Source organism: Athene cunicularia (genome assembly GCF_003259725.1).
Source record: "Athene cunicularia isolate RWA chromosome 1 unlocalized genomic scaffold, athCun1 chr1_part2, whole genome shotgun sequence".
NCBI lineage: Eukaryota > Metazoa > Chordata > Aves > Strigiformes > Strigidae > Athene > Athene cunicularia.
In genome coordinates this window covers 30,821,268-30,846,190 of record NW_020799092.1, presented here as the reverse complement: position 1 = coordinate 30,846,190, position 24,923 = coordinate 30,821,268, and the positions used below count along the sequence as shown (strand labels likewise).

At 36.0% G+C, this 24,923-nt stretch overlaps 1 protein-coding gene across 6 annotated transcripts in view; it reads right to left on the bottom strand.

Moving 5' to 3' along the window:
• The window catches only part of ANKS1B (ankyrin repeat and sterile alpha motif domain containing 1B), a 455,171-nt gene that overhangs the window by 324,712 nt on the left and 105,536 nt on the right, over positions 1 to 24,923 (bottom strand). For all 6 annotated transcript variants that reach the window (XM_026865589.1, XM_026865597.1, XM_026865606.1 and 3 more), the window contains exon 9: positions 21,598 to 21,738. In XM_026865589.1, the coding sequence (XP_026721390.1) occupies positions 21,598 to 21,738 (141 nt within the window). The remainder of the gene's footprint in view (positions 1 to 21,597; positions 21,739 to 24,923) is intronic.

Below are 24,923 nucleotides of genomic sequence, written 5' to 3'. Positions count from 1 at the left end.
TTCATAATCAAAAGGTTCTGACTTTGTTTTGTGTGTCCACCAATGAAGTTTTCTAAAATTCCCTTCTCAAGTTTCCTTCAGAGCTCACGTCACTTTTTCCAGTTAGCATGCACTCCATATTGTTTTTAGTTATCTCACCAAGTTTGACATCCCTAATTCCTGTGCTTTAGAAGATAATGAATGGTTGTTTTCTACTTATCCTCTCCTTGTGATTTCACAGACCTCCATCACAATTCCCTTGTCTTCTTTAAGGAGTGAGAAATTCTAATCTACCCACTCAGTTGATCCAGGCTTTTGACCATCTCTATCACCCCTCACCCCCACAGTCTTCAGTGATGTGGCAGGGATCAGATTTTCACATGGCATTCAAGATGAAGGTTCACCAAGTATTCATACTGACATAATGATGTTCACTCTTTTGCACCCTACTCCTTTCTTAATTGTTCTTCACATTCAATTTTATTTTCTACATGTTATTTGACATTCTGTAAATAACATTGCAAGAGTATAAATGTCAGAGAAGAATAAATAAAATTTACGAGGTTACTGAGAAAATGGTTGGAAGTAAATCACTGACAAGTAAATTCTTCCTAAATCTCTCCCTAATAAAGCAAATATGATAACAGTATGCCAAGCAGAACTTATATAAGTTGGAGTCAAAAAAGAATTGTCAATACTTTAAAAAGGCTGGAATTCTATCAACTGATTAACTGAAGATGATAAGCCTTAATTAAAAAGTGCATATGTAGCAAAAAGAGACAAACTTCTTACTGCTGGAGAAAAACAATGTAAAGTCTTATGGTTGCTGCAATATGTTCTCCATTTTTCTGGTACTGAGCATATTCTAGAAATTCTTTTAAACTCTAAACTAATTAAAGTTAGATGTTAGCAGAAGACAAAATTGTCTTCAAGTATCAGGCATCAAGCAATGTGATTTATTTTTTTTCTAGGATTAAAAACTCTTCAACATTCTTCTCAATATCAGTTCTGTTGTCTCACCTCACCCACTGCAATGAGCAGTAACTCTACAAAAATCCTACACATCCTAGATATTTTCATCTGCATAATAAAATCTTCCAAACAAATATTCTTCCATTATAGTTGAATAATCTTGAGTCCTGAAATCAAAATAATTTTTTTTTTTTTTTAGTTAGAGATTTTTCAATCGCAGATTTCTGTAAACTATTCTAAAAAATCAAAGATGACACAGGTAACCAGCACTTTTAAGTCAGAATAAGTTCTTATTTGAAATTACAACTTCATAAAAGTGCTGGGCTGCCAGTACATTAAAATAAGTATTTTTGTGAAAAAGATAAATATACATACACAGTAGAAATGACAGAAAAAGAGAAGACTGAGAGCAGATGAGTCACCAGGAGAGCATTAGAGAACAGTTGCCCATACATAGCAATGTGAGATTGAAGTTCCACAGCACATGCCAGGGACACACCAGACACTTACTGAGGCCTCCAGTCAGCTGGGTCTCTTCTGAGCATAAGCTTGATGGTATAACACCTATCATATGTAACCTGAAACCTAAATATGACTAGAAAATAGAAAGGGGGAGAGAAGAGGATGTGGTTGTTGATCAGTGGGAATTAATTTACTTCTAAAATATCTAAATGGCTATTGCAAATGGTTATATACAAGTGTGAAACAATATTTCATAACATGAGTAAATCTTCAAAAATTACATAATGTTGATTTGGGCCTTTTTTCCACATTTCTGACAAGCTTCTAGCTACTCTTTGCTTCTGCCTTCTAGATACTCTTACATTCTTTATAAGAATCAGTTTGAAAGATGTATGCTCAAGGACTGAGTTATAAGCAGTATAAACAAATTTCTGTTTGTATGACCTAAGAATAAAATGATAGAGGCTTAGTAGACATCTAATCTCAACTGACATTCTAAAAGAAGATAGAATTTGTACTTAACTGCAAATTTTTCATACCATCCATCTCCTTTCCTATAGAAATCACATCAGTTCAAGTTTTATTATTTCCCTCGTACACGGGACAATGCATCAGAGTTAGACTTTACTGCCAGATGAGCAACAGCTGAAAAGGTGTTCTCTAAAGATGTACATGTCTTTCCTCATAGTATTAATTCATGTAGGTATGTTGTGTCTCACCAGGCAACTATTAACTTATTTATAATTTTAAAATTCTGAATTTATTAACAGTTGTCTTGACCTCCTGGAGTCTAGGTTACTCACAGTTGAAGGCCACACTGCATCATGTTATTTGAAAACTTCCTAGATCTGGATTTGCTCTGCTCTCTCTTTTGATATTTGACTTCATTGCCATTAAACACTAATTGTCCTCACAATTTACGTAAGACACTGAATAAGAAAAGTTAGAAGAAAGTTATTTTAGCCCTAAGGCACTTTATAGAAAGTAAGGAGAGCAAGAATGACCCTATGCACATTTATACTTAAAAATATAAAGACATTTGGTTTAGAAAGAGAATGATTAGGCGGCAGTTTCAATGGTCTTAAATTATATTTTCAGATAATTCAGACTTTAAAAAAAAACTTTATGGCTAAAATTATTGATTATCTGCAAACACATAAGAATAAGAAATGCAAGTAAGATACCCAAGGTTTCCTTTCTTCTGAATAACAAACATTAAAGGAGAAATATTCCCATAAATGTAGAAAGGAAGAATGATATATATCCGTCATCTTTAGAAAATTTCTTTTTCATTTATGTAGTTAATAAGGGACTGCTATTAAATTCTAACATACCCCTCGAGATCCACCAGGGTATTTTATCTTCTCTCCTGACCTGCTGCTGCCAGAGTACCATTGCGAAGAATCCAAATGGTTCTTCTTCCTTCATAGTGAGATAAATTCTGCCTAGTTGTTGTTTAGAAGAGTACTATGATACTCCTATTAATAACACTTTGGAGAGTTATTGATCCTATACACTCAATAGCAACCCCAAACTGATGATTGAGCAATGTCTATTGTATTTGTCTCCTTTATGTCATAGAATCACAGAATGGTTTAGGTTGGAAGGCACATTAAAAGATCATCTAGTTCAATACCCCTGCAATGAACAGGGATATCTTCCACTAGACCAGGTTGCTCAGAGCCCCACCCAACCTGACCTTGAACATTTCCAGGATAGAACATCTACCACCTATTCCAGTGTTTCACCACCTTCATTGTGAAAAATTTCTTCCTTATATCTAGTCTGAATGGATTTGCATCAAACATACTACTTTGTTCGCAAACAGACTGATGTATAACATTGTTGGATTGGGACACTTCACACTGAAATATTCATGGTAAGTACGCAAAGATTGCTGAGAGGAATCAAGAATTCAAGCAAGAAAGAAGTCCTGACCACTGACTGAAGAAAATTAGAGTAGTTTTTTAACATGCAGCAAGGTGGTAAGGAGAATGTCCAAACCTGAAGGGTGCTGTGTGTTTGTCACAACAATACACTGCGCAAAACCAAGTTAAAGTATTTCCTATGTCATCATAACCCAAAACCACAATTAGATAGTGAAATATTTCTTCTGACTGCCTTTTCATTGAAAGAAATCAGGATTATTACTATAATTTTATGGCTAGTAATAACACTTTTATCTATTACTAATAATTTAATCAAAGTAATTTTTATATTATCGTGTAATTAGAATAATTTTTCATGAGTCAAACTATGATAAATGTTCATTGTTATGACAGCTAGAAACACTTGAATATGTAATTTGTCATAGAACAGATAATAAGATTTATGCTATATTACAGAATCTGGAAAATCCTCAATAGTCTCATTTAAGTGTAATGACACTGGAGGATCTACTCTGGTCTGCACAATGTATAATACACATTTTAAAAGTGTATTCTCTTTTACCCTCTCACCAAGCACCTGAAACAGTGGATTTGTTGTTGTAGGAATAATAGGTGTACAGTTATCTGAAACAATTATTTTCCTCCAGCACCTGAAACAGTCTTTGTAAGTTTCAGAAAGCCTTCCACAGAGCTGAGAAAAAAGTTCATTGTGAAAAACATGCTAGATTTGTTGTCATGTATATTTATATTGTTAGAAATCTAAAGATGATGCATAAATTTTACAAACCATCCCAAAAAGTTTGATCTGTTTTTTCAAACTCTGTGTTTGAGTAAAAATGAACATTATTTATACAGCACCCCAAATGTAGGTTTATCCTCTCCTTTGCAAATGCGTATTTTCACATATCTTGTTTAGAATCTAAAATTTCATATGAAAGTTCTACAGATGTCAGTCCCTGAAAACTAAAGGTTCCTACAAAGCGTTACAATACAAAACTCACTAATGTAGCCTAAACTATAAATGTCTGAAAATATGGGTAAATTGTGAGCATAATGAATGCAGTGTTAACCTCAGCAGCAGAAACATATCACTGTATTTTATGCAGAGTTTTCATAATTCTATCTGGCAGATACTCAGAATTTCAAATGAAGCTAGATTGTTGTAGTCATGTTACATGCTTTCCCATGCATACAACATTTAGGCCATGAAAAAGAGCAGATGCTTCCTCTAATAAATAACTCACTGTGACAAATACACTGCATGTCTACATAATCTGGTTTATGCAAATGCTAATGGTTGTGTGTGGCAATGTAGCATAATACAATAACTGGTTTAAGAAATGATTCTTGGTTTAGCTGAACAAAATGCAATTATAAACTCAGAAGTAATTTCCAGGTTAAATATCCTCCCATTTTTCCCACTGTTTTCATAAACAACGTTAAACAAAAAAAATATGTCTTGCTTGAATACCAAACTATAGGAATATGCCTATTTAAAATAACAGCTATTATATTAAAAAGATAAAATGAGCTGAAACCTCAGCTCCATGGAAACAATACTTCTTTGTAAGCTGCTTATGCTCTAATGCCTAGGTTGTAAATACACACAAAAAGCGGTTAGCTCAATACATGGGGCAAATTTTGGTAAATTGAAAAAATCACGATGAAAAAGTTAAGAATAGAATGTTATGCATTACTAAGTATGATAATAAAACCACTAATTAATCTTTGTCAAAGTATTCAGATAGCATTTCGTAGCCTTCAAATATGAAGGAGGGCCCATAAAAACATTTATTTTCATACATTTATTTACATACTTTCTCTAGTAAGAGATCAAAGAACTCATTGCAAGTGAGACGTTTGGGCCAGAAGATGTCTCAGAAGGTGAATGAAGAGGCTCAGAAGAGTGTCACAGTTTCAAGGGTGTCAGCTTCAAAGTTCAAAACACACTGAACAGGAGGAAGGCTCTTCTGGTATCCACTGCAGTTGGAAGAAAGAAACTGGCTTTCCACTTTTCCAGAGACTGATAAATATGTGTGTACTTTGTCAGGCTCTGGACTTCATTTGGTAACAGCCCAAAGATTTGAAGGTGGTTATGAAGGGATATTTTACAGAATATCAGTTTTCTACATAATCAGACCTCTTCACTAAAAAAAAAAAATTAAAAAAAAAAAATAATTCTTATTTGTAAGAAAAAGATCCCAACAATTTTATAGAAAGAGTGGTAGATCTCCTGACTTACAGGAATCCAAGTAGTATGTTACTAACAACTGACAGACTCATTTTGAGCATCACAGAAAGGTTTTTTAGTCACCATTAAATTACTTTCCCATAAAACAATAAAAGAAGTATCTTACACCTTGGGTTAACGTTTTTGAATGTGTCTGAGAGTAGGTGTGAAATATGTACAGAAAGAGTGAATAAGAATTTAGAGTTCTGCCTTTGGACCACAAGGCAGTGATCCATTCATGATTCTTCTCTCTAACTAAAAGACACATAGGCTTGGTCCAGCTCTCAAGCAAGTTCTGTCTCCTACTCTACTAAAACCTACCAATCTTAGGTTTCCAATAGAAGCAGTAAACATGAAGGAAAAATAATCCCTCATATTAGAAGGGGCAAAACCATAGAAAATGTTAGATATTGAGAAACCCTAAAGTGGATTCAGTATTTACTAGACAGCAAATGCAGGAAAAAAAATCAACACACTATGTTAAACAGACAGGCTGAAATTTGCTCACATTTTATAGATTCATTCCTATCAATTACTGTGCCAGTAAATGAAAAATATATGGGTTACTGTAGAGGGGAGAGAGGAATTGAATACACCTAAGTAGATCTGGAAGAAAAACACACCATCTGTATGAATAGTCATTTTCACTATTAACATCAAGCAGAAAAGAACCCTAGAACTGTAAACTGACTTGACTGGAGGGCAGATAACATCACTAAAATGAGACATTACAGAAAACATTTCCTTTGAGAAGAAAGCTCTACCACCAAATTTTGTTAATCCTTTATCTGTTATGAATAATCTGTGCATTTTTAGAAAATATTCTGTATCTGCCCATGCATCTTGTTCTGAAGTCATGTTAATACTTTCACAAATTGCATAATAGAAACCAATTACTTGATGCCATATACAATGGATTTAAGAGAAGCAACAAATAAGCATTTGCTATTTCAGGAAAGGGAATCTCCCATGTTTAAAAGTTTTTCAGTTTGATATTGAAGAAATAAAAATTTAATTATGTTTAGTATAGAAGTTATTATTGCAATAGCGTAAGCCAAGACTTTCTTAAAAGAAACCCCTCCTACACATGTTCCCATAGTAAAACACAAAGAACAAGAAAATATTTTTTCCAAATATTAAAGTTATTGAGTCATGTTATAAAAAATTAAAAACATTGTTGTGAGTCATACCTTTATCTGGTACACAACTGAAGAGAAAATGAAATACAAAATCAACAGCAGAACAACATTTTGAAATTGTTCTTTAAAGGTCCCAGGATGCATGCAAAGTTTGTAAAAGTTAGTACTTTCTAATTAAATAGGACTAAACAACCTTTGTTTACAGCAAGCATGGTATTTCAGCAGTATGAAAACCTACAAGAAAAAGACAGAGGTAAATTCATACTGTAAGTTAGAATCAGTATTTAAAAACTGTAAAATAAATTATTCCATTACAATAAGGAGAAATATGCACAATAATAGTAGACAAATGTTAATACAATGTTGTCCATATCTCCTATGTTCTTAAAGAACCTAGTAATTTCCCTATTTCAAACCATAGTTCAGAACGGGAATCTATGAATATTGCTGTTTCCTGGCCAAAGATGTGCCAAAATCCACTAACAATCCTAATGATATTTAGCTTTATGGATAGAAAGTTCCATCATCCAGTGTTATCTTAACATGCTGCTTTGGCAACTTCATGATGATTGACTTGGCCATGTTGAACTCAATTAGCTAAGACAGAAATATAAGGACAATATATCAGGATAGTTACCTAATTCACTACTAATCACTGAAGGAGAAACATCCTGCTAATAAACATGCTATTTCCGTATGGCTCTTTAAATAAGGAATCCCACTGTTTTATGTCAAAGCTCTACTGCTTTAATTGTTACTATAATGATTTCTATGGTATGATAATCTACTTACTTAATGCAAAGACTGAGCCTTAGTTATTGCATAATGGAAACTGAGAATGTGGAGATTGTATCAAATGAAGTGAATAAGGATTATAAGGGAACCAATGTCACATTTTCAATGAAATTTGAATTTAGGAAACTTTCTGTAGGTTGACTGTGAGATTTGTTTCAGAACAGCTACTGCAGAATTATGTGTATTTAGCTGGAATTAAGGAATCTTGTCCCAGATTTGCAGCCATGCTAGATGTATGTAATACTTTTACTACAGATATTCCCTAATAATGTTGTGTGACCTTTCTGCATATGCGAACAAGCTACTATGTCAGTGTTTTACATAAGCAAGATGGTAAAAAGTACACAAAAATCATTGCCTACTGATTCTATTGCTCTAGGATCTGATTCAATTAATTTCTTCTATTTCAACAAATGAGTAACTCAACTTCAGAATAGTAATATAAATGCTTAAAGTTAACATGCTTTTAAGTAATTTGCAAACTCAAGATCCTTTCATAATTTCACCAAGAGGAAACAAGAGTTGGTCAGAAAAAGAAATCTTTTACTCAGAAAGCCTGCATGTCATGTGGAACCACCTAAAAACATACAACAGGAAACACTTGGCAGCAGATCTTTCTGGGTCGAAAATGGGATTCTAGCCACTTACAATTCAAACTGTGGAGTGTCTGCAGGTCTTCTTTGGTCATACAGTCCTTATGAGAAATAATTAAGATAGCTAGCCTTAAGAGTCAGCTCAAAAATCATTCATGCACTTTACAACAGAACATTATTCTATTATCTTGTTTCAAAAGAAACAAAAAAAAGATACACTCGATATGTCCACTTTGGAAGTGGACAGAAAGGAGTGAAGGAAGGTCTTCTGCTTTGTCAGATGTGAACCCTCTGTGAGTGCCCTGGTATTTAATTTGCACCCAAATTCAGCTCAAAAGTTAGGCATGTAGTCAAACACATCCCTTCACATCTCATGCTGGCTGGCTTCCAGTGGCTTCCTGTTCAACATAAAAGAGCTATCAGTTGAACATCTTCAGAGATGTCCACACTTTCCCATTGATACAGTGAGCACAAGCACCCAGATGGGTTTCTGAATGAACTTTCTGATGTCAATATTTATTCATCATAATACAAAAACAATAGCTTTATGAAAACAATCTGAATAAAGAAGAATTTAGGCACCTGTCCACATACAAATGGATTACAACAGTTTACTCAAAAAGTTTTATGTGTATAAAGAACTTAATTATCTGCTGAACAGAAAGGCTGATTAGGGACGAAACTAGTGGGTTGCAAGTACTTACACAATTAGGTAGACTAAAACACAGAGTTATGGACTCAGTTTTGCTAAATTCAAAATTAGGTGGAATTAAATTGGACTTAACATTGCCTAAAGATTTTATTTTCTTCTTTTTCACAGTATAAGATGTTGTGAATCAGAAATTATCATGCCATAAAATAATACCACCTCCAAAAACAATACAGTCAGCTTGATACTGTTAATTCATTAATTTACCTCCATGTCTTCACACTTACATCCTTTATGTTGAAAAACTTTGCAAAATGCCTGGTGGACTGTTCTGGTTATACAAAGAGACATTTATAACCTGTATTTAAAAAAGCTGTCTCCCTCTTCTTCCAAGTAACACAAGTGTTTCCTACACTATTTGTACCGTAACTGATATTCCTATTTAATATAGTAACATTTTATGGATCAGGACTGCTTACTGCTTCTGGAAATTGAATAGAGAATTTGCATTCTACAGCAATACAAATGATTAACACCATTCTAGGTAGAAAAACAGAAAGCACAACATTCCTTATTTCCTAGCTGAATTGCCTGTCTGAGAGACCTTAAAGTCAAAAGACGTATTTGACTAGAAGTGGCAGGCCACGTTTTCAATCAAGGAAAAAAAAACAAAATACCTTATCATGAAAACATGTAGCACTGTAGTCTTATATACTTCCCTTTGATATCTCCAATATGGACTCTCCTTAACTTCAGTTTCATTTTATTTGACTACCAATTCATGAGTTCATCTTAATTATGAATAGTGGAAAAAATCAGGTTTAGATTTGAAGAAACTCTTACCCTTAGACTGGGTTTGGATTTTTATGAACATGTAAGTGTCCCTAATAAAGTTCTGTATGTATGGAAGTCCAAACTGGATTAAGCACATCGATGCTTACGCTTAAGTAATTTGTTGAATCAGGGTTTATCTTATTTTCAGACTCAGTATAATGGGTCCTGGTATTATAAGTTTTCAGTTAAATACAACAGCCAGACATGACACAAACCCAAGGCACACAAATTCTTTTGTATAGCAAGAGAGGACTCACAGCCTAGAAAGTTGTTCTTTTTAAATGCCATTATCAGTCAGGTCTTCAGAAAGAAATAAGGTCCTATCAATTTTACAGACTTCTCCAGTGACTTAATCTATGAAGCCATGAATTTCCCTACCACTAAACTACTAAAAACTTAATTAAAAATAAAAAAAGCCCTCACAGTTTCCAGTATTAGCTTGTCAGTGGTTCTCAAATATTTGTGCCAGTAACAAAAAAAAACAAAAAACAAACAAAACAAAAAAAAAAAAAAAAAAAAAAATTATGCCTTTAAACAGCCCTTCACTGAACCGCAACCTTACCATAGCATGACTTAATGGCTAATCCATGTTGTAAATCCATGTAGTAAGCACAATGCCCAGATATTAACACACAATTTGGTTGGACTAACCAGGTACTTCTACATAAGTTTTCAAGTTTCAGCTTGCTTTAATATTTTTGTTCGAGGCAGCTGAGGTTCAGATATGAAGCTTTTAATACAAAGTTGAACTTCATTCATGTACAGAAGTATTTGCTACACATAACTGCTATCCATTTGCCGTGCAAATCAAACTGATTATTTTTCATTTTTTCCACAATTTGTCAGGCAGTATTGAAAGCAAAAACAGTCCCTGAAAGTGTGTCTTCTGGTTACCACTAAATTGCAAACCACAAAATGACAAAATGTAACAGAAACTAAACTTGTGAGGGGAGGGAATCCTCAGTCCCTCTCACTCCTAAGAGCTTGATGCCAGTGCCAGCAACAGATGCCCAGAGCCTGGAAAGAGATCACAAGTCATCAGGGAAACACCTGAAGAGCAGCACAAAGGATTAACAGCCAGTAAATCAGCTTCATTGGGAGGCCAATTTAAATGCCTCTATGCAAAATGCATATAGCATGGGGAATACACATGAGGAGTTAAAGACATGCACACGCCTGCAGGTCTATGATCTTACTGACATCACAGAGACATGGTGGGATGACTCTGTTAGGTGTTGGAAGCGTGACTAAAGCAAAACAGTGAGAAATCTGTAAAGCCAAGGACAGATTTATCTCCTGCTCTACTCTTTTATCTCAAGAGATGATTTTTGCAGTAGCCTGCCAGCCTTGTTTCTCATCCTCCCTTTTTTCCCCAAAAAAACAGCTGTACCACTGGCACCAAAGAATGTACTGTGTCGTTACCCAAAAGATAATGGCTTGAATACAGTCCCACCCACTCACACATACAAACTAAGATAAATGCTACCACATGTTTTTTACCTAACTTGGAGGGACGATAATCCAACACCAAATCAGAGGGACAGATTGATGGGTTTGACAGATCGAGGCCTGCGTGGATGAACAAAGAGCTCCTGGACAAACTCAAACACAGAAAGGAAGCCTACAGAGGGTAGAAACAAGGACAGATAGCCTGAGAGGGATACAGAGAAACTGTTTGAGCAGCTAGGGATTAGGTTCCTCTGGGAGAATGAAATCTGGCCAGGGACATCAAGGGCAACAAGAAAAGTTTCTGTAGATATATCAGTGATAAAACGAAGACTAGGGAAAATGTGGGCCCTCTCCATAAGGAAAGAGGACACCTGGTTACCTGGGATATGGAAAAGGATAAGGTACTTGATGACTTCTTTCTTTTGGTCTTCATCAGCAAGGGCTCCAGCCACACTGTCCAACACAGAAAAAGCAAACACAGGGACTGGGAGAATGAAGAACCACCCATTGTAGAAGAAGATCAGGTTGAGGACCATCTAAGGAACCGGATGGTGCACAAGTGCATTGAACCTGATGAGATGCATCTGCAAGTCCTGAAGAAACTGGTGGATGAAGTGGCTAAACCACTATCCATCATATTTGAGAAGTCATGGCAGTCCAGTGAAGTTCCCTCCGACTAGAAAAGGGGAAACATAACCCGCATTTTAAAAAAGGGGGGGAAAAGAAGACCAAGGGAACTATAGGCCAGTCAGTCCCACCTCAGTGCTCAGAACATCATGGAGTGGATCCTCCTGGAAACTATGCTAGGGCACATGGAAAACAAGGAAGTGATTGGTGACAGCCAACATGGCTTCACTAAGGGCAAATTGTGCCTGACAAGTTTCATGGGCTTTTGCAATGGAGTGTTGGTGGATAAGGGAAGAGCAACTGACATCATCTACCTGGACTTGTGCAAAGCATTTGACACTCTTCTCCATGGCACCCTTGTCTCTAAATTGGAGAGAGACGTGAATTTGACAGATGGACAACTCACAGGATAAGGAATTGGCTGTGTGGTCACACTCAAAGAATTGCAGTCAGTGGTTCAATGTCCAAGTGGAGAGCAGGGACAAGTGGCCTTCTTCAGGGGTTGATGTTGGGACCGGTGCTATTTAACATCTTTGTTGGTGACACGGACAGCGGGATTGAGTGCATCCTCAGCAAGTCTGTTGACAACACCGTGGTGGAGTCAACATGCTGGAGGGAAGGGATGTGCCATCCAGAGAGACCATGACAGGCTTGAGAGTTGGGCCCATGCAAACCTCATGAAGTTCAACAAGGCCAGGTGCAAGGTCCTGCACATGGTTTGACGCAATCCCAAGCACAAATACAGGCTGGGAGATGAGTGGATTGAGAACAGCTCTGCGGGGAAGGACTTGGGGGTATTAGTGGATGGAAAAACTGAGTATGAGCCAGCAGCGGGGCCAGAAAGCCAACTGCATCCTGGGCTGCATCAAGAGAAGCCTGACCAGCAGGTTGAGAGAGGTTATTCTCCCCCTCATGAGATCCCACCTGCAGTGCTGTGTTCAGCTCTGGGGGCCCCCAACATAAGGAGCACATGGACCTGCTCAAGTGGGTCCAGAGGAGGGCCATAAAGATGATCAGGGGGTTGGAGCACCTCCCTTATGAGGACAGGCTGTGAGTTGGGGTTGTTCGGCCCAGAGAAGAGAAGGCTCTGGGGAGACCTTATAGCAGCCTTCCAGTACTTAAAGGGGGCCTACAGGAAAGATGGGGAGGGACTCTTTATCAGGGAGTATAGTAACAGGGTGAGGGCTAAGGGTTTTAAATTTAAAGAGGTTAGATTTACATTACATGTAAGGAGGAAATTCTCTACTGTGAGGGTGCTGAGACACTGGAACAGGTTGCCCAGAGAAGTTGTGGATGCCACCTGCCTGGTTCAAGGCCAAGTTGCACGGGGCTGATGTGGTGGGGGGTGTCCGTGCCCATGGCAGGAGGATTGGAACTAGATGATCTTTAAGGTCCCTTCTAACCCAAACCATTCTATGATACTTATATTATTCGTGATCTTCCTAGTTGATCACTGTGCCATATTTCAGTGAGGAATGTGACTGTTCAGTCGAATATTCATTTCTATAGGAATTTGAGTATCTTTAATAGTAATTAAAGTTCATCTTGAAAACCAGTATGGCCATCAATACTTCATATTATTCCTCACATATATAAACAATTCCAGTATTGTTTGTCACCTCTTTTCTTTCTCTATCTCATCTCATTTAATTTCCCTGTTTCATGACCAAACCAAGAGACAATACAGATGAACGGTGCCCAGATTTACACAGTGCTGGACAGGAATAGCCATACTTTCACAAACAGTAATTTACAAACTGAAGAAAATGGAGCCAGACCTAAATTTTTTAATAAATTAGCTCAACTGAGGTCACAGAGCTAGAATTTTACAGATAATTACAGAATTTATCATTATATGAAAGAGATCTCTGGAAGTCTCTCATCCAAACTTTTGGTCAAAGCAGAGCTATTTTATCTATTAGGTTACTCTGGGCCTTGTCCAGAGAATTCTGAATATACCCAAGGATAAACAGTTTACAACATCTCTGGTTACATTACATACCTGTGCAGTGGTGTCTAGATTATACAACTAATAAATAAAAATGCATTTGCCACAAGACATCTGAAGTCATGGGCAACTGGAAACTTACACTGGAAATTAAAAAGCTACATACTATATGCAAGAACAAAATGATCAGCTTCATTTCTTAAAACACAATCAGAAAATGTAGCACAGCACTAAAATAAGCTACAATTTTTTTCAATATACTTATTTCCCATCAATGTTCAACAGGGTATAATCATCACCTGCTGATTCTTTTTAGACAGAATACATATTGCACTTTTCAGTAGCTGCTTCAGTGTGTGGGTGGCATGTGCCTGAAATTACCAATAAAACCTCAGATTACTGCAGAAGAGACAACACTACATGTCAAGAGTTTAACAGAAATATTTTTTATGGGTAACATAGCTCTCTATGTCAACCCCATTTAACTAAACTCAGCATTTAATCCACTAAATTAAGAAAAGAAAAAAAAAATCATATCTTTCAGTGAAGGTTAGAAACTGTAGGAAAACAATATAGGTAATATAACAATCTTATTTTGGCTATTCATGTTCCAGGTATACTGTATGTTAAAGTTTTCCTGGCTAATGGTGGTCCTTCCTGGATAATAACTTTGTCTCTACCATGTCTATATCATCACCTATCAAATCAGTATATTAGCACACAAGATAACTGGTTTTCTCCTCTGAAACATATATTAGGTAATGCCACAAGGCTTTCAATTTCTAATTTTGGTGAACTTCAACACCAATAAATATTAGCCAAATCTGTTTCTTTACCAGTGTAATTTGAAATATACCTCCACTGAATGCCCTGAGGGTAAAGTTGTTAGTGAAGTGAAGGATGACACCATTTCTTGCATCCAAGTTGTTAAAATTCTTTAGCCAACAGTATTTAAAAATATGCTCTTCCTTTTTCTCTGGTTTTATTAAAGAGCAAAGAAGAAATATTCCCTCTTTAATACTCCCTCCTCTGCACCTCAGCAGTTCAAAAAATTACTATAACACTCACGAGCTTAAAATCTAAGAAAATTTTTAGAGGCAACTGAAAATAGGAGTTCAGAATGGAAGAACACGTTAAAATGAAAATAAACAATACCCACTAATTCCCCAATATTAAAATTCTCCAGAAAAATACAACATAGAGTCATGCTGCCTCTCTCCACAGAGTATCAGCAGAGATATTTTAGGAATAGACGTGATGTCTATGTGAAAACTGAGTTAGCTTTTTACTTAATTACCTGATTTGTCTCTCATATATCTAGAACTGTCTTTGCAAGTGTAAACATAAATGCAACATAATAATTTTCTATCTCAGCCTTTCTATAGAATAACCTTAACCCACCTCTACAGTACAAACACAATACAAAATTCCTTCCCATTAAAAATCACTTTTTTAATTTATATAAAAAGAAGTATAGGCAGACACAATTATCTTCTGGAAGTTGGACATGAAATATGTGACCCTATTAACTGATGCATCAAGCTACAAACTCTAAGTATTTCTATCATCACAACCTATAATGATAAAGAAACAGTATTATACACAGTTTATCTCCTAAAAATGTTGTCAGGAGACCACTTTCTTTTCTCTCCCTCTAAATAAAAGACTTTTTTTAAAAAAATTGTCTTGCATGGGAGAACCTGTTGCTAGAGTTCCTACCTCTAGGAATCCTGGAACTGTATAAGCAGAATATAGATCAGTCTTAAAAGTAAATGTGAAGGTCTCCCAGAAGTTCATTGTTTCTGAAAAGATGAAAATCTGTCACTAATCTGAAACCACAGATTAGTGGTTTTGTAAATAGCCTTGCTTCCTGGCAACTGGCAACATGAAGATTTATACTTATGGCTTTTAAATTGAAGTCCAGTTTTTTCCATAGCAACTGCACTGTTCTTTTTACAGATATTATTTTCATTTTGTAATAGGCAAATGTGGCATTCCTGGTTGGCTGTCATGTCAAACATAGGAAATAACTGTCAGGATTTTTAAGTTGTACATACAACACTTAATTCAGGAGACACTGCAGTCTAGCTGACCCACCAGCTTCCTAAATGGGACATAGCTAAACCCACTTTTTCTCACAATTACTTTATATCACAATTAGGAAAATATGCTGGCATGGCTGTCAAGATTAAGGTATGCAGACCGCTTGCTTGAAACTGATAATGTTGTGATCACAAAGGACTCTGTACCACCCATCTCTCTGACATTGCAGACAGCCTCTGTACATAAGGCCCTGTTTGTCCCTTAGCAGAGAAATATTCAAAGCACACTATCCATGAAAAAAAAATGCAATAAAAGCTACAGAGTTTCATATATTTGGATCATGCTGCTTTATTCCAAAGAAAATGTGAGTATGTATGTATGTGGTTCCTGCCTGAGACAAGCTGCAGGAGCGTCCATCTCTAACTCAGTCACATTGGTGCCCATGCCTGGTCAAGGACCACCAATGATCTAGACCTGACTTGCAGACTAACTTCCCAACTTCACTTCAGACCTGCCTCATCACTGTGGATATCCTGGTGTCTGCTCTTGGTTCCGGATTAACTACACTAAGCCTGATCCCAACGCCAATGTGTGGACTGACTTTCTGGCTTGACATTGGACCTGCCTCAGCATCATGAACCTGCCTGGTGCACTGTGCTCAGGGCTGCCCCCTACTGCCCCCGCTGAGGTTGTGTCCTTCCATCCCAGGTAGCCCTTGTGTCTCCTAACACGCTGGCTCACAGGTAGTTGCCAGGCCTCAGTGCACCCTGACATTATCCACATACTAAAACCTTTTCCTCTGAATATAGCAGAAAACATGAAACTACTTTTCAATCCATCTTGTCTTTTGCCCAGTGTGCACTGAATGTTCCTCTATTAAGGGGCAGAATTAGTGTAGCCTGTCTATGTGCTTACAAGAAAACACAGGTTTTGCTTGTGTTAGGGCAGTTTGGGACCAATTTTTTTATCTCAACATGTCTCAAAGTTCTCTTAATGACTTTGTCTCAATGTTAGTTTGCATTAAAACAAGGTAAAGCAAATTGCCCTTGAGCCTTTCTGAACTATCTAGATAGAAGCACGCTCTCTAGGTAGAATCATGCTGCCTTCCCTGGGAATTTGTGATCTTCTTGTCCCTAGAAAATGCATCACACCCCTACCAGATGAGGCTTTTTCCGGAATACAGTGGAAACAGCTAGCTATGTTTTTGTGGTTTGTTTCAGTTTTATTTTTAATCTAGGCAGGTAGAAGTGCCTGTCTTGCACAAAATAATACAGCAATTAGAGTACTCAGGAAATACGATCATTTCAATTTCTTTCTTCACATCCACAGACCCTATTTATTATTAGACTATAGGCTTTTCTGATAGGGTGTTATTTTCAAACCTTTTACTATGCTGAAAAAAAGTTAGATATTAGTTGAAATTTGACCAGATGAAAAAGCAGCACCCAAAGATGACTATAACTCTCTAGTGTTCTGCTTATGGCACTCCACATAAACTGTCACAAACATTTGCAAACATAGAGCAGGGACCAGAATTCAAACTCCTTTAAACAAAAAGGGGTGAATCCTTACCCAAACTAAATTTGCTGTTCTTGACTTTGTGAGGACAGAAACTTAAGTCCATTCACTGACTTACCAAAGGCAATGTGGCATAGCAAAGTGCCTGAACCAAAACAAGAGAATAATGACAGATGGACTGGCATGGAGATGATATGCATTGGAAAGGAGCAGATTTGAATGAGAAGCTTGTTGAAACTCAGACTTGGAAGAAAAGTCAGTTGAAGGCTTGATTTCAGAGGAGTCAGCCTCCCAGTACAACCATGGGAGCAATACAGTTTGAAATATAGGACCTGTAGCACATGTGCTCAAGAACTGAAGGTCTGACTGCTAGCAAGTCTGTAGCTGTGTATTACAGTTATATTGAAGCTATCACAATGTACAAGCTGCAGACAACGTGGTGGTACAGCCCTACAGTCTGACTCTACAGTTAGGAGCCTCAGCAGGTTTGTCATCAAGGTCAGTCACTGTCCTGAAGCCTCTGTTCCTGTATATTCTCTGCTATCATTACCTATACTGTGATCATTCCTCAAGAAGAGCATAAACAAAGCTGTAGTATCAACCCAATTATCTACAGAATTCTGTCCTGGAAGCCTGTGTTTCTCTGAACATCCTAATAACTATAACTACCTATATACACATTAAGTTGATAATGCTATTTCTACTCTTAAACTTTCCTATTCTATAATTAGATGAATTATCAGTCTTTTGACTGACTATCAGTCTTTTGACTAAAGCTTCCTCATTTAAGATGGTCAATAATAATGACACTATGATACTTCCATCTTTTTTTATCATTAGTAGGCATTGCTAATTTTTTAATCATTGCCTACTTTTAAAGGATCCTATCTCAGTTTTCTTTCCAGTATTTACCTACAGCATAGTAGATACATAACTCTTACTTTTGTGGCTATTCTGAGAGAAAACTATATATAAAATATAATCTCCTTTATTCTAGGTCTTGGACAAGAAAAATGTTCATTGGTATCATATTTTTATGATGGCCAGAAATTCAACCTTTAAAGCATTAAAAATCTTGGTAGTTACTGTAGGAAGATTTTACAAGAACTGGAGAACCATGGAAGAGGGTCTAGTACTATCACACCATTTGTAAAAGCTTTCTCTTAGTATAACAGGCATGTCATTGGAGAGTAAACTGTTTCCAATGAAGCCTGCCATGCTAGAATTTGAGAGTGCTGTAGAAACACTTTTGGGGTTTTACATCTTTGAAACTTTTCAAAACTGTTTCTATTGAGCTGATATTTAAGATTATTAGAAATTCTGGAATCTGTAGAAGATAGTTATTCAGTTAAATAGGTGGAAATAAAGTTTTTGTTTTGTACTGACAGCCAGAAAACATAGAATCTGGAATTTCCTATGAAAGGTTTTTTTCAGGTATAAAATACTCATTTGTTGAAGTCAACATCTTTCACAAAAACGTGCATCAGTTTTACCAAGGATGGAAAATCTGCCCAAAAAGAAAGATTATGTTCAGAAAAAAAGCAATAGACTGACATTAACCATAAATCATTCTCTACAAATGGAATTGAGTCTGCTAAAATAATAAAAGGCATTTAAATGTCAGTCTCCAAAATCCAGCTGTGTATCCTTGCTCTCTGGCGCTTTTTTTTTTTTTTTTTTTTTTTTTTTTTTTTTTTAATTTAGGGGTTGGCTGAAACTGGTTGTTAGCTCCATTCTGATAGAGAATCAGGAACTTTTTAAAACCCTGACATTTTTACAAGACATGAAGATTTTCCATCAAACTCTTCCAGGACTTCACCAATTGTGAGACTGTAAAAAAGAGTTGTTTATTCTTAGAATACATGTATTACTGCTATGTTAGGTTTTAAATGATATCTGCAGAACAATTTACACAGAACTTTCTATGACAGCCCTTTCTAAAATGACACTTCCCAGCACAGCATAGACAGAAATGACATACTGCATGCAAAATACTTCCAGCCAAGCCTTTTTCCATAACTGCAATAAAGAAATCAAGTATGTCAAAGAGATAATTGCCCTTTTATTTGGCATATGAAAGCTGTTAGCTCATTAGGTCACAGATGGACGCTGTCATAATCTCACCTAAAATTCACTTTCATTTTGCCATTGTACCTCTGACTGTGTATACAAACCAAGAATCAATCTTTATGTTTCTTCTCTTTTGATGTGTAAACACAGTATATTTATATAACTGTAAAATCTATTTTAACTACAAAATAAATTGAAAAATAAACTCGTTGTTTGTGTTTAAGAGTAATTCATAGGCCCTATTTTGGGATCTTAGGTAGAGCATGAATTTTAGGACATGATGTCAAGTACACTTATCTCATTGTTTCTTTATGATGAGTCTGCATTTTCTGATATGTTAGTGGACTGACATGAGTATCAAACACATTTTTGTACTTTTACCTAAAACATGCTGTCGCAGATTATATCTATCGTAATTTGTTAGACCAATTCAAGATACTGGTCTTAATGTAAAAATTGAAATAAATACTTTGTGTTCTTGATCTCTTAGAACAAACGTTCTCTGCTGCATTATGAAATAAATGTGAAAGATCCAACAGATTAGCTAACAGCTTGAAAGTTCGCATACAGTGACGGAAACACTCTATAAAGTGAATTCACCTGTTTGTAAATCGGAGATTTTTCACTACTTAAATTCTTTCATTTCTTTCATAAAAAGAAAATTTTACCCCACCCCACCCCCCCCAAACTATCTCTGTCTTCAATTTTTATGGAGAGAAACAATCTAGAAAGGCTATCTCTCATTTCATAAATGAACACAGAATAAATATTCCCCTTTTTTGTACCTATAATTTAAAATCTTACCAGGTGTCAGAGCAACAAAGATGAGATATTGTAAGGTTGAGTTTAAATTTTGAAGTACAATGAATAAAACTAATGAATAAAACTAATTCAGGAGTCACTATCTTAAAATCTGCATCATTCTTAAAATGAATCTTTATAAAAAGGAAAGAGATCCCAACCAACAAAGTTAACTCTATTCTATTTTTCAAATGCATTCCTCAATTTTCTAGCATGCTTTAATGTAAGGTATATACCTTACATTAAAAAGAAACAAGGAAAACAAATATGTTTTTTAAAATCAGGAAATCACTCCAAAACATCATATTAAATTTTGACAATAATTAAACCATAGGTGATATGTATTTAAACAAGAGAAGTTCCATTTAATAAATATTTATTGAAAAAATTATTTAAAATGAGGAATTAGTAACTATGATGCTCCTATTATAAATCAGGATAACTCAGACAGCTCTGCACCTTGCCAAATGTCTAAAATGATAGATAATATGAAGTAGAAAACAGCTACCGAAAGGGGAAAGCAATATAAAAGCTCCTTATAAAAAGATAGGGCAGTGCTCTTTGTTATTCAAGCACGTTAGTTGCCATATCCTGTTTCCACTGACTGCAGTGGAAGCTTTAGCATTGACTTCAAACAGGTGCAAGTCCCATGAGACTAAAGGGAATAAAACGTACAGTCATGGTATGAAAGCAACAGTGTATAAAGTGTGGTGAGACAGGATATGTAATTCCAATCTGGTACACAACAATCTGACAAAGCTATTTAAATGCAGTGCCAAGTAAGGATGCAACTGAAAAAAACAGGCATTTCTAAACAAATTTGGCAGGCCTCCATCCAACGCTACAAGAAAAGAGCAGAAAAAATGTTACAGAAATAAGACTGGTAAAACATAGTGAGGGGAGAGAACAAGGGAGACCCAGAAGCAGCAATAAGCATCATCCTGTTCTGTAGCAATACAATATCACTTGTTCAGAACACAGCTGTTGGCATGCCTTTGGTGGATACTGCAGACTGATATGCTCCGAGAATTGTTGGGACTCAGACACAAGTATATAACTCATTTTAATTCATTCTCCCCTGTATTATCATGAAGATTTGAAAATGTTTGGGGACTTTTTTTTTTTAACTTGCATAACCTTCAAAGAAAAGTCTTAGGCTATATTCTGACATCAGTTGACTTACGCATGATGTCCTCAATTAATTCTATAAAGAAAGTAGCTAAGATGTCATTATGTTAATTAGAAGCTGGTCAAAAATAGAGGGCTTATCCCAAAGGAAACTATGTGACTTAAATTTTTTTTTTTCCAGACAGAATCAGAAGAGAAAGCTATGCAATACAAAAACTATCTGTATAAAATAGGGGTAATGAACATCAAACAGTCTTAATATTAAACTCATCTCAATGAGTATTACAGCAGGATGACTGAACCTCAACATTTAATTTTAAAACCAGATTTTGTGTTAAAATGAAGAGCACAGGTAACAATTTTCAAGGGAATAAGGCACGACTAGAAATTACTGTAAGAGATAAGGCAGAGAAGAGGTTAAGCAGCTCTTCTACAGTTAATAAAGTTTATGATGAGAAGGTAAACATATACCTGCGCAAGCATAGGAAATCCAAGGTTCCTGCATCCATTACAAGGTGTCAATGCCTCCCATAAACCTGAGGGACCACAAGTATTTTCACCTGCATCATCATCTTCTTCCTCTCTTGCTGATAAACATGTTGAAGGTGGCCTCTGTGCATAAAGAAACAGTACTCTCAAATTAAACAGTGATATATTTTAAAGAAATATTTTACATAATGAAAACTTAAAAGATTCCCATTTATACATTTCAAAAGATAAACTGCTATTTTAATACAAAGTATCCACTCAACTGTTAATCTCCTGCATGAAAATCACCCTTTCTAAGGAAGGTGCATATTGATCTATCTGCAGTTATACTTTAAATACGAGTGAACATAATAATATACATTAAAATGTATTCATTTTATTATCAAATAATTGGCAATTTCTACTTCATTTTACTTTAAAATTTGCTTTAACATCATTAAGGATATCACAGACAATAAAAAGTAACATTTACAAAAGAAATGCTATCCCCAAGAAGGAAATAATGTAAGATAAGGGGATTTTGCTTCAATAGTCATCTGTTGGGTTCAGAAAAGCAAAGCACAGCTGTATTACATTTACCTAGATCAGTCCAAGGTTTTTTTGCAGAAAACAAGATGAATTCAATCAAAATATGAGGTTTCAATTTGTCTTTTATATTTACTAGTAATAAACATGAGCTTATTTTTAGGCAAAAATTTTAGTTTAAAATTACCTGTCTTATATATTTTCATCGGCTATAAGGGATGAAAAGTACCAGTAAAAGTCATTCAGTTGTGAGCATTAAGGCTACTATATTGGTCTCAGTAATAAAGGGAATAATGCTTAAACCAGTATTCTGATTTTCTATGACAGCCAGAAACAGGAGAAGTAGATAGTTCCTACTTCTTTATGTTATTTTACTACACAGGATAGTCCACCTCAAGGGAATTCATTACAGTGGCAATTGCAATTACAGTGGCAGCTGATTTCAGGAGAAGAAGGAGAAAAGTTAAGCTAGTATGAATGATTTTTAAAATCTCATGTTAAAAAAAATTACAACAAAAAAATGTAAACTTTACTTACATCTTAATTCTCTGTCCATATTTAAATTGGGATACACAATAGCTGTTCTAGCCTGCTTGACATTTGATATTCAGATACTACATGCTGTCTTTAGGAATGCTTGTTTTTCTTAAACAATCTTTCAGAAGTGCCTGGATTTTTACTTGACCAACATAATGCTCTTTGAGACAATGGCTGACCACATCTATTAATCTGGTGGTAACATTACCTCTAAAGCACTGCTATGACACCTATATAAAAATAAAAAAACCCCACTTAACTGCAGATTATTTTAACCAATAGAATAAAGAAATGTGTTGAGTTTGCTGCAAGAAAGGGAATGAAGAGGTGAAGGAAAAGTAGGGGGGAAAAAAAGCAGAGACAGCAGCAGTTCTAAAGATGAACACAAGCCAATGGAAACTGTAAGAGAAGCAAAGGCACCACAAAGACAGCCACTAACTCAAACTGTGTAACATCTGAGGATCATTTAACCTTTGACTCTTGTGCTAACTTCTTATACACAGATGTGGTTGGTACATCATTAATTTAAGCAGAAAAAGTATTTCTAAATTCTATTTCAGCTCACTCACCAAAGATGAGAAACACAATACATCCATCTCCACTAGTCTGATTCCCCTTGGTAGAAAATGGTTGTTCTCTTGCAGACCATGAATCTAGCCATATCTTCTAGTTAGGTGGATTTATTTACTTTTTAATTTAAAAGTCAATTTCTAAAACATTCTTAGCATGATATTTCATGGGGTTATTTTGACAGTCAAATGGTACCACAGAATGTGTTGCCATAGCAACCAGTGTTCTTACACAGATTATTAAAAGGATTGGGTTAACTCTGCAGAGTGTGGGTCGTGAAAGGCTATTATTGCTATGCATTTACATAGACAAAGGAAGCAGACTACAGGTCTTTCCCTTCTATTTATGATGCCATCTTCCATGGTGGTTGCCCTACCTTTATACTTCAAATCTCAGAATTGTTGTACCAAAGAATAAAGTGCTTCTTGCCCCCCTGGAGCAAAAAGCAAAGAACTGCAGCAGTGCCAGGTACAGGAAAGCAGGTAACACACATTAGCTGTGTGACCTTACAAGTCAATGTAAGTGAATGGAGACAAAAGTCACAGGAAAATCACAATGCACATTCTAAAGATAAAAACCACACACACATAATAGCAAGTAGAACTTTTCAACACAACTAAAGGAAGGTGAACAATGACGTTCAATACATTTGAATCATTCAAGGGAGAACTTACGAGTATTTAGCCATTACAGGAACAGAACAGAAAAAAATCATACCAAAATGTTACTGAATGATAGAAAAAAATACACAAGCAGAATGAGAGTTGCATTGTTTCCATTAGATGTATTTTATATAGCCTAAGATAGAGTGGGGATCACAGGAATTTAAATTAATGTCAATACGAATGAGAAGAAATGTGAAATATTATACAGTCAGATCTCCTGATCATTCAAAAAAGGACCAATGTCAGAGTTCATTAGACACGCTATTGGAGTAAATTGACTAGTACTCTTATGCAACTAGGCAATCCAGGTATGAATAACATGATACAAGCTAATTTACAAACTAATAGAGTAGGGTTGGCTCTTTTTATACTGAACAATGGATTTCTATCTTCTTGCCCAGACTTCTGCTACTGATAAATCACTAGAGAGGAAGCATTAGGAGAAATGTATATGAAGGTTAAGAAACAGTTATTGCTACCACCTTTCTTATCCACCCCCCACTGCCAGAAGTCTAGTTCTTCCCAGACAACAGCTTCCAAGGGGTAAGTGGGAGTTGCTGCAGGGAAAGAGAGATGCATTTGCAAAAAGGAGGGAAGGTGTTAATAGATGCATGAGAGAAAGGGGACTCGGAAGCCCCCCAAATGGAGTACACTGGGTTTGCATGCCCTGAGGAGAGGGATGCACCTGGAGTAGACAAGTGAGATACAGAATGATCAATCCACAGACCTCAGAATGTTACACAAGCCCATAAAACTCCCAACCCAGACCATCCAGCTTCCTGCTATTCTCTCACAGCCTTCATTCCTTTCCCAGCACTCCCTCATTTTTCTATCTTGTCGTATAATTTAATTTTGTCTCCTTAGACATCCTTTGGACATGAAAATCTAATTCTGTGTGTGCTGCTGGGAAGCCTCAAAATAGTCCTGTAGGGAGAGTTTTAGTGAAACCAAAGCTATTTATGCCCACTTCTCAGAAAAAAAAAAAAAAAAAAAAAAAAAAAAAAAAAAAAA